General features: G+C 34.0%; 3 protein-coding genes and 1 pseudogene across 3 annotated transcripts; 2 read left to right on the forward strand and 2 right to left on the reverse strand.

Moving 5' to 3' along the window:
* Positions 1 to 2,923: 2,923 nt before the first annotated feature.
* On the forward strand, positions 2,924 to 3,709 carry LOC115227908 (glyoxylate/hydroxypyruvate reductase A-like). Its single transcript, XM_029798615.1, has 3 exons — positions 2,924 to 3,048; positions 3,079 to 3,166; positions 3,518 to 3,709. The coding sequence occupies exons 1-3, from the start codon at positions 2,966 to 2,968 to the stop codon at positions 3,707 to 3,709; spliced, it is 363 nt and encodes a 120-aa protein (XP_029654475.1). The 5' UTR covers positions 2,924 to 2,965.
* Positions 3,710 to 4,052: 343 nt separating this feature from the next.
* LOC115227910 lies at positions 4,053 to 6,257 on the reverse strand (annotated as a pseudogene).
* Positions 6,258 to 8,692: 2,435 nt separating this feature from the next.
* Positions 8,693 to 11,815, forward strand: LOC115227911 (probable ATP-dependent RNA helicase DDX46). Its single transcript, XM_029798616.1, has 2 exons — positions 8,693 to 8,768; positions 9,258 to 11,815. Exons 1-2 carry the CDS (start codon positions 8,693 to 8,695, stop codon positions 11,813 to 11,815), a joined length of 2,634 nt encoding a protein of 877 aa, XP_029654476.1.
* Positions 11,816 to 16,266: 4,451 nt separating this feature from the next.
* On the reverse strand, positions 16,267 to 16,872 carry LOC115227912 (protein FAM200A-like). Its single transcript, XM_029798617.1, has one exon. It carries the CDS (start codon positions 16,870 to 16,872, stop codon positions 16,267 to 16,269), a length of 606 nt encoding a protein of 201 aa, XP_029654477.1.
* Between the last annotated feature and the right edge of the window lie 768 nt (positions 16,873 to 17,640).

Here is a 17,640-nt window from a genome sequence, read left to right on the forward strand (position 1 = left end):
TGTGCAGCGTTATAAAGTGACGTGTGCAAAAAATTTTTGGGGGGGAGGAAAATTTTACAATTAAAAAACCAATGGTTAAAAAAATAGGTCTAGTCAATTGGATATTCTCTTCTGTTTTTATTTTGCATCCAAAATTTGTATACTCGATCAAGATCCACTGTATTCCCACTTGTTAAATAGAACTTGATTCGCATGATCATCTCCAAATGGTCAATCTCAAGTCTATTACGTAGTTTAGTTTTGATACAGTTCATCAAACTAAATCCACGTTCAGCATCAGCACTCGACGCTTGAAATGTGCCACAAATATCCACAAATGTTGCAGTGGCTGAAAATTTTTTCTCCGCTAGTATATAGTAAATTACATCTTCAAATGTTTTCAAAGCACCAGAGTGCAGTTTTTCTTTTAAAATAAACTTGAGATCTGTATATTCCGACTGCAGTTTTATGAGTGGGACTCCTGAAGAGAGTAAATTTTCATATTTTTTCGCTAATTTAATTATCTCCTCTTTTCCAAATTCAAAGTTTGTCTGATTTTGAATTGCTTGAGTGTCAAATGCTACCCATTCTCTTAATTCGTCAGCTGGAAATCTTTCTTGTAAATGCAGATAAACATGCTCGATAAAGCATAGAATTTCATCTGTATTTGTATCTCCATAACCAGTTGTTGATAACAACATCTTCACACTGTCACTCCAGTAAATTTCATTTCCATCCAAATATTGAGATTTCAGCTTCGAAATTTTTGCTCTGGCAAACTGTACAGCTTCTATGGTCGATATACAGCTTCTTTGGAAAACTGTGCACAAATCTGCTAATTCAGCCAAAATTTCATTTAAGACAGTTAAAGCAACATGAATAAGAGGATTCTTTAGCGTCGCCACATATTTTACAAACAACTCCGCAGTCTTCGGAAAAACTAAAAATATCACCCAGTTGCACATGTTGGGGAATTTTTGAATCTGGTGTTAAGGTTTCGACGTACTCTATCAACCATTCCGGCTTAAAAGAAGGAGAATTTTTCTTAAGTCTCATATCAATATTATAGACACGTTTTCGTTTTGAAATGAAAATAAGAATATATAAATTCATATAAAAAATTAAAAAAAATAGCAATTTTTAATATTATACTTTCTACTGCGCAGAAAAAAATTTCGCTGCGCAGCAAGGTGCAAACTGCTGCGCGGCCGCGCACGCGCGCAGCTTAGAGGGAACACTGGTTAGTGGACCTACAGTGAAGTTAGTGATTCACCACTTAAGGAAAAGTGTTTAACTCGTCCTATACTATCAGGGTGAATGTTAAGTAACGAATTTCCCATTTTTGGGCAGATGAGCTTATTAACAGTTAAGTGCCAACAATGAAGTTAGTCTTTCATTACGTAAGGAAAAGTGTTTAACTCGTCCTATATGATCAGGGTGAATGTCTGAAGGCTGGTGGTAGGCTTTATTCTCTATTATGTTTTAACAGCCTTTTTTAATATAATGTACACAGGTCTATACCCTCAAACAGTTTGAAACTAGATTTTTAGACAAGGAAGTATATAGTCGGCGGCAACAAATACTTGCAAACGTAATGATGGATTTCAAGCAGTTAGAAAGGATAACTATTTGTCTTCAACAATGTAATATCTGATATTTAAAAAGACACGTTCAATGTAAATTCTTCAAAGTTGCTGAAGATTTAGTTTTTACTAGTTGTTGGAGGAGTACATTTATATGATTTTGGAATTTATTATCATTTTCACGTAACCTAAGGATTGAGACTATAATGATATAAAATCTTTTATACGATTACACTAATCGAAATTGGAATAACTTCGCAGCAAATTCTTAAAAAAGTCGAAGTCGAAAAATCCCACAAGTATGATCTCTTAGCAAGTGAATTGGCTTTAATCCACAAAGCAAAAGTGAATATAGTACCCATAGTATTAACGTGGGATGCCATTGTCAGTAAATACTACAAACAATACCAGAATGGTCTGAAAATTAAGTACCCTGTAAGAGCATACATCCAAACTATTATCATGAAGAAGACTCTTGAAAGTATGTGCATCGATTATAAACATGGAATGATGTCCCAAGAGGACGACGGTTTTGAAGAAAATATAACTTTCCTTGATAACAACATAAATCAGAAACTCGACAAAACCGACTTAATGACGGGAGCATTTGAAAAAGAGCCCTACTCCTATAATAACATTAATAGAGAGGAAGAGCGATGGAACTATGAATTGGAACCTGATGAAAGTCGTCTCATCCGGGAAAAGAAGAATGATCCTTTAGATTGCCTAAAAGAAGTTTGGAGACCGGTCAAGGTTGTCCGTGTTGGGGCAAAGAGGAGGATGGTCTATTGAGCTGGAAATTCGTTTAATTAGTTTAATATCACTTTTAACTAATTTAATTTCTTTTAATATTTTTTTAATTATAAGAATTATTTGACATCGGAATTTTATAATTTATTTTAATTGTTCATCGGTCAAGTACGTTTGCGTATAAACTATAAAAGCTGCATATTCGCCTCAAATACTTTAAAATTAAACACATAAATTAGAGGATAATTATAGCAGTAAAATGCCAATTATTTCCTAGTGCTTATATTCGGAGATGATTACTTTGACAATTTTGCCGTGTCTGTATCTCTTGAAATTGACCTGGCTGATATTGTTGCTAGATTAACATCCGATGTGATTGTTAAAGATATAAAGATTCACGAAATTGGTAGTCTAAATAGTTGCATTTGATAGATGAGAATATTGACATTATCCGCAATACTCGATATTTTATAATGGATCCCGGCGTCTATAAATTTATGAAGGATAAAATTGCATCTGCTGTATGGATACAGTCTACGTTTGCTGGAATTGATGCTTTTTTTACCAATGGAATTTCCGTAAATATGCAAATATTTATGGTCTAGAACACGGAAATACAGCTTACTCGATTTTGTGGAGATTTGGGAAACGTAATGGCCGAGTATGTCATATCTCAACTCATCTCATATGAGAGGAGGTTTCGGTATGCGAATTTGCTCCAAGAAAAAAAAATTTGGTAATTTTTGAATTAAAAATGTCATCAAAGGAGTCTTACTGAGTTTCTTACGTATAGATCATTAAATAAGAAAACAATTGGTATTTTAGGTTTGGGAATTATTGGAAAACAAGGTTTAGTATCTTTATTATTTTTGATTAGTGGCCAAAATATGCAAAGCTTTTGGAATGAAAGTAATAGCAATGAAGAGGACGATTGGTCCCGAAGAAAAATATGAATTTATTGACAAATTATGGCATTTTATTTAAAGTATTTATTTTGCAGTTTGAGCGATAAATTAATTGAATTATTAAAAAATTGTGACTACGTTTGCAATATTTTGCCTTCAACTTTAGAAACGGATGGAATTTTGAACTCAGTTCTTCATCATTGTGGAATGAAAGTATTTAGACGATCTATAATTTGTAGAAAACGGTCTTTATTAATGTTGGAAGAGGAAATGTCATAACAGATGAATCTTTGATTAAAGCTCTCAAGTTATTATTATTTACGTCATATTTATAGAAACAATTGGATTGATGGGGCTATTCTTGATGTATTTCAAAAAGAACCACTCTCAAAAGACAGTGAATTGTGGTCAATGCCAAATGTTATAATTACACCTCACGTAGCTGCTGTTGCTGACAAAAATGAAGTATTGTATTTTGAATTAATTTTTTAAAGGTTGCAGAATTGTTTGTTGATAATTTCAGTTTGATAAAAAAAGGTTTGCCGATGAAATTCTTGGCCAGTAAAACGACTAGATATTAATAACTTTTTAAAAATGGAATTTTTTTTGCATAACCCTCAAAAATAATTAAAATATCTTCAAAATTAAAACGTTTATATAGGATTGTAAAATACAAATTTTGAAAAATAAATTCATACTTTCAAATTATTTTAAATTTAAAGTATTTAGAGAAATATTTCGATATACCACGTATAAGTTAGATATTTGGCTAAACCGCAAACAAGCAAAAACCGATAATATTTATTTTTAAACCAATAGTGAATTTAATACTAAATTATTTTATGTTAATTTTAACACTAATAAATAGTGTATTGTCGATTAAATAATTACTGTTTTGCAATTTTTGATGATGTATAAATTTGGTTATTCCAAAACCAGGATTATACTGGTTGCTAGGTTTCTCTAAAAAATCTAAATTTTCTTTGCATAAATGAGGAATAAAAGCTTTTTCATATTTTTCTTCTTTACTGGAAAGCAGTTGCAAGACAATTTCGTGATCAAAAGGCCATTTAAGAATATTGTCATATTCCCCTTGATTAATAGAAACGAATAAAGATAAATATTTTCCATAACCTGGCATATTAAATTATTGTTTACCATCCCCTTCTCCATATGGAAATAAACGAAGATTCATTTTATAGCCGTATTTGTGAGAGTAGAAAGGAATGCTTGAAATAAGTACTTTTTTCTCAGCCTTGGCTAACATGAATTTTTTATTGAAATTTGAAATTGGCCAAATAAATGAAGAGTTGTTTAATGACAGTAAAACTATTTGATTATTTAGAGTTTTCTATATATTTAAAATGAAAAATTAACCTCTTGGTTTTTTAATGTATCTTGAATCATATTTTCCAATAATTCAAACTTTTTTTGATATTTAAGTATAATTTCAGCAAAATCTTCTGTATGAACTTCTAAATTATCTTTTATGTGTTTATTTAGTTCACGCCTTTTAAACTGTTAGAAACGATTTAGTTAGTAAAGTAACTTTTTTAAAACAGCTATCAAACGGACACATAATTTCAAATTCTTTACAACTTAATTTTCTGTGTCTATCAAGCTTTAAGAAATAATATTAAATTAAAACCATTTCTCTTTCGATGTTATTAACATTACATAATTCACAGTTGACAAGATGTTTTTTGCAAACAGCAAAATGGTCATTTAATAAACGGAATTGGACTAATTCTTCGCACAATGGACATTTAGTTAGTCTATGGGAGCATTCAGTAGTAGCATGTTGGGAAATTGCATTTCGTGTGGCCATTTTCCCACATTCATTTGGACAGTATATTTCAACAAAATCACATGAATTCAAATGTATCTGCAAGTAAAATATATTTTCAGTTGTACATACACTCAGCTCTTTAATTTTTCCATACCACATGCATCCGGCATTCGAATATGAGCACATTACTGTCAAATTGTTTATTTTTTTGCCGAGGAAATGATCAGGCTTTAACTAATTAATTATAAAAATGAAACAAACATTTGAAAGTGTAATTTTAGTTTGGTCAAATGGACAAATCATATTTGTTCTATTAAAATAAAATGATAATTAAAAACAAAACTCTTTGAAATCCGAAAGACACTTTGTACAAATATGGTGAGAGCATTCTTGTAGTTTTAATGGATAACGGAGTCTTTGAAAACAAAATATGCAATTATATTTATCTTTCCATTCATCCAAAAAAATCAAAGATTCGGAGTATCTATAAATTATAAAATTTAGTAAATCACTTATTTTCACTTTTTGTAAATTTTTCGCCATTTTCACCAATAATATCAAAAGAATTGTCGATATTAACCTCCTAAAAATAATTGTGAACTGAATCAACATTCATATTAGAACAGATTTCGTGTATTAATAAATATTAAATTGTCAAAACATTTTATATAAGTATGTTTTAATTAATAATGCCAACAGATATTGTAATTAAGATTTCATTGATTTTATAATGGATTATTATAGTTTTACAAAAATATCTGTTCTAAAATCTGATGGAAATCTGTTAATAACCGTTAAATGTCGATATTGGGTAACATTTAATTTGTACAGTTTGGCACTCAATTTTTCTTATATAACAAAATTATTCTGATTAAATGTTACACCATACACAATTGATTATTTATGTAAAATCAATATATTATAAAAACATATTTTTTGAGAAAATAAACAATAAATTGGATTATAATCTGATTTTGAAATATAATAATTTGAAAATCTTAAAAATATGAGATACCTAAATATTTTATACGCTTTTCTGATTAAAAGGTTTATTTAGTAGATTGAGAAATGAAGAAATATAATTTTTTAACATTTGGAATTAATATTATCTATAAAAAGTAACGAATGGTGCATAAAAACGACAAATGGAAAATTAGTTAATGATCAGATAGTATAATATATAACCTCGTCAGGATCTGGATATTCGGAAGGTGAGTCAAAACTTTCTGTAGTTGTAATTCGGGCTATCATGACTCAAATCGATTTTAATGAAACCGCATTAATCAGGAAAAAAAAGAAGCCGGCGAACATTGATATTATGTTTTTTTCAAAAATTGTCTAAATGTCTAAAAAAAATTTTCCTTGCAATAAATAATACAATGATACCGATGTGCTAATGTAGATAGTCTCTACTTCAAAATTTCTGAAATATCTGAATTCTATTTATTGAGTCATTATTATATAAAAACATAATAAGCAATGGAAATTTGCCTGTATGATTTATTCTATTTTTCAATAACAGAAAAAGATCAGATTTTGGACTCAGCCACTCACTTTTTTTAAATAACCTTAGAAAAAATTCATTTTAATAATATAATAATATATATTTTACTTTCAATATTTTGGTATATATAAATTATGAAATATTGCCTTGTTCTCATCCCTTGTTGGTTATTAACATTAATTTACGTAAAGATAATGAGGAACAATAAGAATGTTATGGAAATGAGAAATGGCAATAAAACACATAAAAAGAACTTTTCTTTTTTAAATTCTTCGGTTTCAAACAGTCTAAAACTGCAAGAATCTTCTTTTGATGCTTGTCCATGGGTAACAGATTCTGAGATTCTAACTGGAATTGTCGGGTTTGTCAACTAAAAAAATATAATTTAAGACTCGATAAGGAAATTCGACTTTTCTACGAATATATGCGACCCACTGAACAAGAGATTAAAATGCGCCAGGAAATTGTTTCAAAAATAACAGCCACTGTCGAGAAAAAATGGCCTGAAATACGCGTTTAAATATTTTTTTTACATTTTTTAGGTTCAGGTGTTTGGCAGCGTGAACACCGATTTGGCTTTACCTTTAAGGTAAGATTTGAGCCACTTTACCCATTTTAGTGACATCGATGTTGTCTTTTTCGGTAACTGGCTTAAACCTCCATTTTACGAACTTCGTGATTTATTTTTAAACACAAAAATTGCGAAGACTGTACAAATAATAGACCGAGCTGCTGTATATATGTCATATTATCTCAGGTTCCGATATTAAAAGTGACTGATTATGCAACCAACATAAAAGTCGACATTTGTTTTAATCGCGAAAACGGAATAATGAATGACGAACAGATTAAACTGTACATGGACCAGCATAGAGACCTGAAATATCTTGTCTATGTTCTCAAATATTATTTGTCGTACCTGAATTTGAACGAGGTCTATACTGGGGGACTTTCCTCTTATGGACTGATATTACTTCTTGTCAACTTTCTCCAAGTAGATTTGTCAGATTTCTGTAAAATTGTAGAATTGTAGGCCGATTTTATTTCCGTTTAAGCCAAACAATTTGGGAGTTCAGTTGATTGAGTTTTTGTATTTTTATGGATGTGTTTTCAATTTCGATCAATATGGGATTTCTCTTAAATCTGGTTATTTCAAAAAGTCGTACAATGGGCATCCTCGTATTTGTGTTTTGGACCCAATTGATTCAAGTTGGATTAATAATTCATTGTAGCGAATGATATTACGAAAGGGTCGTTTCGGATTTTGAATGTTTTGGAGAATTTCGGAAGTAGATATTACTATTTGTCGGCTTGTGTGATTCCCGCGAATGGAAAATGTGTGCGTAGTTTTCTCCGAGGTCTTTTTCAGGTGGATGAACAATTGAGTAATTTCCGAAAATGGGCGAAAACGACATATTTATAATTTATTTTTTATTGAAATTCTTCATTTTTTTAAATTTTAATCTTTTTTGATGTTTGTAAGTATTGGGGTTGTTAGGCCACCAAAAATTAATTTATAATGAAAAATAAAAATAGAATGAAATTTTTTGGAGGATTTTTTTAGACGCTGAGTAATCTCTTAATAAAAATTGTAGTCTAAAATATTTTAGAAGCTATATGTCGCCAACCACAAACCACTTAATTTAAATAAATAGCAGACAAACTAACTCACTTTGTGACTCAGTTCGTTTAAAACTCATTGCAAAATTGGCTATCCAGTTCATTGAGGAGAAATAAGGTCAAGTGAGTTACCACATCTATTTAAAAATCTGCCTCCTATTTAAGTGAGTTTTTTCGCTTATTTTGAGTGGTATGGCACAAACTAATTTTTGCTGAACCAATTTATGTTAAACGAAATTTCAAGTCTTTGAGTGATTTTGAATTGAGGATTTTTAATTCTTAAAGTGATTTTCATTAAAAGTGTTTTCTTAGTCCCGTTTGCTGTTCAGAGGTTTTGAATTATTGATTTCCCATGAGTATATTCTATCTTTAATTACGTACTAATAGCAGGAGAAAAAGTATTATTATGCACAAAACGCGACAAGTTTTTATCGCCGCTTGTGCGAATAATTTTCTCCATTAGAAATCTCCACACTCCTTAAGAGACTGCGATTTTTCAGGACATTTTGTATGTGCTTGGTCTGTCTAAAAAGCAAAGGTGCCTAGGAAGGACTTCTGCAACATGTGGCTTACAGGGATAGCAGGATCTATTTTCGGAATATATCTAAGTAGTCCTCATCGAGCATTTTGGTCTCCCGGCAATCAGATTTATATGTAGCATATAGGTTCTTGTTGCTGATCATCTTCGGGCAAATAAATTCTTATCATTTTAATAAAAATTTAAATGAATTTACTATTAAGTATTTTTTATATTAAATTAATTTTTTATATTAAATTATATTGCAAGGTTTCTTAATTTCTTTTAAAAAATAAATAAATTTAAACATTTCCTTGTTGACGTGGTGCTATTAGGTATTATATTGTGTCTATTATAATGATTAAATTAATTATAAATTAAATGAATTTTTTAACATTTTTAGATTTTATGGAATCCCGAACAAAAACAGAACACAGAAGCGAAGATCACAAATCTAGAAGAAGTCATCACCACTCAAAATCAAAAGACAAATCCCACCATTCAAAACATCACAAAAAACATTCAAGTAAAGAAAAAGAATCAGAAAAACAAAAAAGAAAAGCCACATCCCCAGAAAATTCTGACCCAAAACGAATTCCCCAAATTCCAGAAACAGAAGAAGTTAAGGAAGTTCCCAAAGAACCAGAACCAGTTGTCGACATAAAAGAACTACGCCGAAAAAAACTCCAAGCTTGGCGGGAAAGTCACAATTTACCCGAACCAGTCAAACAACCCCCCAAATCAGCAGATTTCGACTCAGAGGACCAAAAACCCGTCGATTCCCAAATCGAACCAGAAACTGTCCAGGAAGAAACAATTTTCGAACCAAATCCCCCAAAAGAAGCAGAAAACGAGGAAATTGACCCTTTGGATGCCTACATGGAGTCCTTAAAGAATGATTTGTGGAATAACGGACTTGTGAAGGGGGCAGACGGAGTAGTATCGAACATTCGAACTGAAAAATCACGGAAATGGCGGAAAGATAAAGGAGAACTAATGGAGAATTCAGAACACGAAATTGAATACACAAACCCTGAAGGTGGAGATGATTTGGAAGAGACAATCCGCAGATTCAGTATGAAGAAGGAGAAAGTAATCCAAATCGACCACACCAGTGTGGAATACCAGCCTTTCCGTAAATGTTTTTACACACCGATTCCGGAAATAGCGAACATGTCAAGCGAAGAAGTCCAAATTGTGAGACGTCAACTTGATAATATCAAAGTGAAGGGAAAGAAGGCACCTCGGCCGGTCAAAACGTGGGCACAAACAGGCCTGCATTTGAAGACGATCGACACTCTGAAAAGGTGTGGTTTTAATACGCCAACTCCAATTCAAGCTCAGGCTGTTGTGACTATTTTATCAGGACTGAATTTGATTGGAATAGCCAAGACGGGATCTGGGAAGACATTGGCTTATGGTTTGCCACTAATTCGACATGTGGCTGACCAGGATGTACTGCAGCCTGGGGATGGGCCTATTGCTATTATTATGACGCCCACACGCGAGCTGTGTTATCAAGTGACGAATGAAATCCGCAAATTCGCCCGTCTATTTGGACTGAAAGTGGTTTGTATCCACGGAGGTTCCCCCATTTCCGAACACATTGCCGAGCTGAAGAAGGGGGCGGAGATTATTGTGTGTACTCCTGGGAGAATGATTGATATGTTGGCTGCTAATAATGGACGGGTGACTAATTTAAGGCGTGTCACTTTTATTGCCATTGACGAGGCAGATCGGATGTTTGATATGGGATTTGAGCCTCAGGTTATGCGGATTTTTGACAATTCTCGGCCTGATCGACAGGCTGTTTTATTCTCGGCTACTTTCCCTCGACAAATGGAGGCTCTGGCCCGCAGGATTCTCGGCCAGCCGATTGAAATTCAAGTCGGAGGGAAGAATATTGTTTGTTCCGACGTTGAACAGCACGTTTTTGTGATACAAGAAAACCAAAAATTCCTCAAATTGTTGGAACTTTTGGGAATTTATGGAGAAAAGGGTTCAAGTTTGGTGTTTGTGGACACACAAGAACACGCAGATGATTTGCTGAAGGGTTTATTACGTCATTCCTATCCATGTATGGCCCTTCATGGAGGTATTGACCAGTATGACCGGGATTCGATATTCAACGACTTCAAAAACGGGGACATTCGGCTGTTGGTGTCGACTTCTCTTGCAGCACGTGGACTGGATGTGAGGGATTTGTATTTGGTGGTCAATTATGACTGTCCAAACCACTACGAGGATTATGTACATCGGTGTGGGCGAACAGGGAGGGCAGGAAATAAAGGAAATGCTTTCACATTTATTTGTCCTGGCCAGGAAAAGTACGCAATTCACCTGATGGATGCACTCAAGTCCTCAGACAGACCAGTTCCTCAACAATTGGAGGCAATGGCTGATTCATATCTCTCCAAACTCAACGAACAGGGCAAATCTCACAATCGGTTTAACGGATTTGGAGGCCACGGCTTTTCATTTAACAAATCCGAGTCAGTGAACTACCAGAATGAACAACGAACTGCATTTGGCTTTATTTCTGATATGATTGACGACGGGGATGCCGATGAGAATTCGGTCGAGATTGAAAGTAACATTGAACGAATCTTCCACGGAGATTGTGACAAAATGACACTATCATTATTGGGTGCTTCTGCCCGGAAGGAAGCTAATCGGACCAAGCTTGAGAAAGCCAGATTGTTGGCCTACGAAGAGAGTCAAGCCGCCGATGGAGTTCAATCAAGTGGGGAAACAATTCTTGACATGAGGTCACGTGCGGTTGAATTGGCGGAAAAGTTACACGAACGTGTTGGTTATACTCCGTCGCCCACATTGTATGCCGAGGAAGTTGAGAAATATACACGTTATGCCTGTGATCTGGAAATAAATGATTTTCCTCGACAGGCTCGTTGGAAGATTACATCTCGTGAAGTTCTTTCTCAGATTGAAGAGTGTTCGTATGGGGCGACCGTAGGGGTGGGTGGAGTGGTGGTGGAACGTGGGAAGAAACCCCCCTTGGGGGAGAGAAAACTGCACATTTCGATCGCTGCCACCTCACAGGGGGCGTTGGATAGAGCAAAGAACGAGATTGTTCGAATTATCAAAGAAGAGCTGGTGGAAATTCAGGGTTCTTCCAGATATCAGGAGTTTGGAAGATATGTGGTTTAAAACGCTTTTGTTAAATAAAATTTGTTTCATTTTTTCTTTAATTTTTAATTAGTTATCGTGCTAATGTTGTATCTTGTTGGTCTCGGTCTTGGAAGTTGGAAAAGCATATCGCTGAATGGACTGGAGGTGGTCAAACAGGCGGATTATGTGTATATTGAAATGTATACTTCCTTGATGTTTGATACTTCTGAACTAGTTTAGACATTTCACATTTATATTATTAGGAAAAAGAATGTAAAGGAAATGTTATACACGCAGATCGAGAAATGGTTGAAGCTCGTGATAGTATTTAATTATAGTTTATTAAATAGATATAATAATCCAACAATCCTTAGAAAATAATGTTGTACTTCTCGTGGGTGGCGACCCTCTGATGTATAATAAAATTATATTCAAAGGGCCACAACTCATATTGCACTTTACATGTCTTATAAGGACACAGAACAAAAGCCACAAATTCGTGTACTTCACAACGCTTCTATAATTTCTGCTGTTTGCACTTCAGGACTATCAGTTTATATTCAAGAGGTTACGATTTAGGCAATAAAATTCGGAGAAACAGTTTCTATAGTTTTCTGGACCGAGAATTGGCAACCTGATAGTTTTTATGATAAAATTTTGTCCAACAAGAGGCGTGGTCTTCACACTTTGTGTCTTTTAGGTTGGATTATGACTGTCTAATTATAGATCTTAGATACAGAGAAAGAACTATGGATAATATAATCAAGTTTTTAAATCATATTATATATATAGTCAGAGACCAATATATGAAACTCCCCGTTATATGACTATTTCAACTGCTGCTTCACAACTTTGCCAAATAACGAAAAGAAGATTGACAAGTTTATTTATTTTGTTTTATTCTCCAAGATGGAATGAATGAAGTAATTGAATTGAACTCGCCTTGTGTTGGTTTTGCCAGAATTGCTTATAAAGATATGAATTTCAGATATTCAACTCTCGAGGACATTGGTTCGTATGATTTTGGTGAGCCGGTGATTTGTTGTTTGGTGGTTTGTGGTGCTTTAAACGACGGTGAAAACCAAATGTTGGAGCTTATAAAATCTTGTAATTATTATAGTCAATACAATCATTTTCAATTTTAAGAATAAAAATTTTTATTCAATTTTTAACAGAATTTTTAAATAATTAAGAATTTATAACCAAGTAGTATTTAAAATTAAGAAAATAAACAAATTTATTCTTGAGTTATTTTTACAATTAGTTATTTTCCTTTTTTTAAACTAATGTTTATCAATCATTCAGGTCAATATATCTAATTAGCAGCAGAGGATAGGATGGAATGGCAATTCCCACGCAAGATGGCTATTGATATGCTTTGGAAAAGCCATGTCCGTTCCCGATGATCATTTCTTCTTCTGCTTGCCAAATCCCCCAGTTTAATAAGGAATTTTTTAGTTCTGGGGCCGAGGACTCCCGATGTCTTCACTGCGATCGGGGCAAAGATATGGCGGTGAGATAATGCACTGTATTTCTTGATTTTTAGCGTTTCGGCCAGGTTGGCTGCGGAGCCCGGCTCTGAAGCACCGGTGTTCCAGGCATACGTTCAGACCTAGGCCCAGTGATATGCCGATCCTCAGGCAATCATCGTCTAATAAGGTTCCAATAAAACCCATTGGGATAGCGGTCAACCAAGCCTCCGAATATGGTTGTGAGGCAGCCAATAAGCAACCCAAGCGATGTTGGTTAAGCTTAGGCTTGAGGTTGTTCAACTTCTGCTCGCAGAGGATCCTGTTCCATTCGACCTGTGCGTGCGGATTCTGAGGGAGCTCAAGAGATAACCCAAGCCAGCGGCTTTTTGCGGCGACTGACTCTGTGTCCAAAGAAGATTTGGAAAAGGGTTGGAGAATCTCTTGGACAAGGGTACTCGTTGCATGTGTGGAGGAAAGGAATGCTGGCAAAGAAAGGTCAGCGGCTGAGCGCGCACCGATGCCGCCATGACTGATAGGGAGTATTGCCTGTTCCCAGCCAAGATCGTCGAATGGTGCATTACATATTGATTCGAGGCAAGTCCTAAGAGCATGGTCGAATCTGGAAAGACTCTCGGGATTGGCAAAGCATGGTCGCTTCTGACAGTAAACAGTAGTTTAGGAATGGCGAAACAGTTCCTCAATAAGAACAGGGCCGAATGGGAATTGATGATACCAAGATTACAGGACATTGACGCAAGGTTTGATGTTTTTTCTGATAAGGTAGAAACAACACCGGAGTGAAAAATCGGGGAACCCAGAATCTTAAAAATTATTAATAATTATTTTTGAGTTTTAAAAATAAATAGACTGTCAATAATACTTTGTTGTAGTTGGTTATTTTCATAATAAATTAGATGAATCTAAAAGACAAAAACAATAATTCTAGCAAACATGTCCGAATGTAAGAATTAATAAATATTAACACAAGATTTCCAGTATATATACCACCATTTTATTATACACTCGAAGACAGCAGTTCTGGCATAGCCGTACCTTATCCCTACCACGGTGGACTTTACTGTTCTCAAATCTACCCGATCAGGGATTCTCAACAACCTCAAGATATCGTCAATGAACAGAACCTGTCTAATCCTGTCGTTGGTTGTGATTTTTTAACCTATTTTAGAAATAACGCAAAATTTAAGTTCTCTGTCTACAAAAGAGGACTTTTCCGATCCTCCCAAACCTTCAAAAAGAATTAAAACAAAAGCAAAACGTGGCCCTGCTGTCGATTTTGCTGTAATTTATTTGTTTTTTATACTAAAATAGAATATTGAAAACATGCAAGTTTTCCAAGAAAAAAAAGAAATCGTAAAACCCAAAAAACAAGTAATTTAATTCAAATATTTATCCAAAGTCAAAAATTGTGTCCTGTCCAAACATTCTCGACTCGACCGCCCCAAAACATTACCCGGGAAAAAAGGGAGAGCGCGGGAAACTGACCACACTAAAAAAAGTCATAATTCGAGAAAGAAAGACTGAAGAAGGTCAGATTGAATCTCCTCTCACAGATCAAAACATCAAAAAAAATATTCATAGCGACAAATTTAGAGAGTTGTTGATTAGTGGTTAGTTTGGCAGTTATTGTGATCATTTCTGTACGATAGACATTGATGGAGTTGTGTCTGAGATTGTGGAACGACTAAAGTTTTTTCAGTCAAGAAATATGGAGATAAATGCATATAAGGCATTGATGGATTTGAATTTGTAGGCCAAGACGAAGCTTCGTTATTGTTTAGGAATTCATCAAGTAGTCAAACAACTCGTTCTAAACAAAATTCGACTTGTTTTGATTGCTCCGAATATTGAAGATATTAAATCGAAAGGCGGCTTGAATGAGTGTGTTGGGAGAATATTGGAGATGTGTCGTGAGAAGGAGGTGGCTTATGTTTTTGCGTTGAGTCGCCGTCGTTTGGGGCAGATTATCAGACCTGGAATGCCTGCTTCCACGATCGGCATTTTCGATTATTCAGGAGTTGAGGTTGATATGAGATGATAGTGTAGCATTCCGTTAATCGACTTTTAAATTTGGTCGCAGAATCGCGGAAGGCTTACGAGAATGCTATCGCAAAGAATTTGGAGATTATAAAATCTGAAGAAAATTGTCAAAATTTAAAATCACATAATCGGAATATTTCGGATGGGAGTGCAGTGTCTTTTTCTAGTAGTGTATTGACAAATCCGATTTCCCAATGTGCCACTTTGTGTAGTGAGGTGTGTGAGAGTAAACCAGATTCGAGGATGGCTGACAAGTCTGAGAATGGATGCCGATCTAAACATTCTAGAAATGCATCTAATTCCAGTAATATAAGTGACATTCATTAATTTTGATTATTTTTTGTTATTAAAAATATACTTATTTGAAGAATAATTCAATCTGTGACAAAATTTTTATTTGTTAGCATTGCCAGAGGACGGTTAGATAACGGAAAAGTAAATAGTTTGTAAGCGAGATCCTCTGTCTCATTTTTCTCTAAACAATAAGGAGGCGAGTCCTTTAGGATTTTGAATGTTTGCGAAGGCTCCAGAGGTCTTGAATGCCAGAGGGACAAAGGAATGTTGGGCGGCAAGTTTTTGTATTTTTCGGTTTTATGGGTTTTCTTCAAAGCCCCGGTCGAACTGGGAAAGATGCAGACAAATCTAGTTTATGGATCTTGCAGAAATGAAGTCATGGTTGTTCTCAGGACTTGTTCTCAATGTTTTGCAAGACGTTTTATGAACACTCGCAAACTCATACATTTCGTCCTTTAATTCAAAAACCCTCGTTAATGCTTTACTTCTCGTTAGCCATCGAATTTCGGTATGAAGTAACAAATTTGTAAAGTTTGACCACATTTCATCACAAAGAGTAGTAAAAATGCGAGATTTTTTGGGTCGACTTTTTATATTATTAATCATTCGGATAATATTATCCAAGACAGATTTTAAATTCATAGGTAATGTTTTTACAACCAATACTTATCGATGCAAAAAACAATGTGATGATATTATCTCATTATTTTTAGATTTAACTAATGAAACAAGTCCATTAATACGACCAGACATAGACGGGGTTCCATCTGTACATATACCAATACAATTGGCAAATGAAATATTCTTGATATTGAAATAATCGTTTAATATCATGAACATATCAATTGGTTGAGTAGTGTAGTTAAAAGAGGCTAGCAAAAACAAGAATTGTTCTGTAATTTTCCCAGAATAAACAAATCGTATATATGCCAACAAATGTGCCATTCCCGAAATATCTGTGGCTTCGTCAAGTTGTAATGAAAATCGAGTTTCTTTAATAGAAAATGAGACACTTTTTTCAATATTCTCCGACAAAGCATAAATCCGACGAGAAACAGTGTTATCTGACAAAGGTATCTTCATTATTTTTTGTTCATGACCAAACATAGTTCGAGCAATAATACGACAAGCAGGAATTATCAAGTTTTCGCCAATTGTGTGAGGTTTTAGTTGTTTTGCTATCAATTCTGAGATCAGGTGTGAACATTTTAATGATTCCTTTGTGTTTACAAAAGTTTCATTGAACATCATTTGACTAGATCTACGATGCATAGTAAAAACTAAATAATACAGTAAAACCTCTCGAATCCGCCGATTTTTGGTCGGTCCCAAAATCGGCGGATTCGAGAAATCGGCGGATTCGAGAGGCAATTTAAATAATATTTTATAGTTGAAACATGAACTCACAATATAGATTAAGTATTTCTTTTCATATACAAATGACTGAATACATAAAATTATTTATATTCAAAAAAATCAGAAATTTTATTTTTTTTAATTGATTTTCTTAGCATTTCCCCAATTCGCATAATATTTTCATGATCATCTATATCTGCATTTACCTGAGAAGCATAAGTTTTAATAATCTCTAGAGCTCTGAAGGCTTCTGAGAGATCAACTTTTTTCTCATTTGATTCCTCTTCAATCATTGTTTCCTAAGTATAATTATTGTCGTAAGTTATAGCGTCCGGGCCAGTTCTAAGTGTCCGGAGTGATAAATCGGATTTATCACTCCAAATCATTATGATTTTGGGAATAAATTTTATTTGTGTCGCCTAATTTTGGTTAAATAGCGTCCTATACGGGGATACGGATGAAATTATTGGTAAAATGTACCCGCATGTTTTTCTGGTAGGCAAAAAAATTGAAATTTTATTTTTGTTGAATTAGATAGGAAATGGGTCGAATTGGGGATAAAATGTCTATATTTTTTTCCGGATTTTTATATTCAAAAATTTAAATTTTTATTTAACAGTTTTACGTTTTTTAAACTGTAACAATTAAAATTGATTTCGATAAAAATATAAAAACAAGAAAATA

The sequence above is a fragment of the Octopus sinensis genome, unplaced genomic scaffold, assembly GCF_006345805.1.
Source record: "Octopus sinensis unplaced genomic scaffold, ASM634580v1 Contig08735, whole genome shotgun sequence".
Lineage (NCBI taxonomy): Eukaryota > Metazoa > Mollusca > Cephalopoda > Octopoda > Octopodidae > Octopus > Octopus sinensis.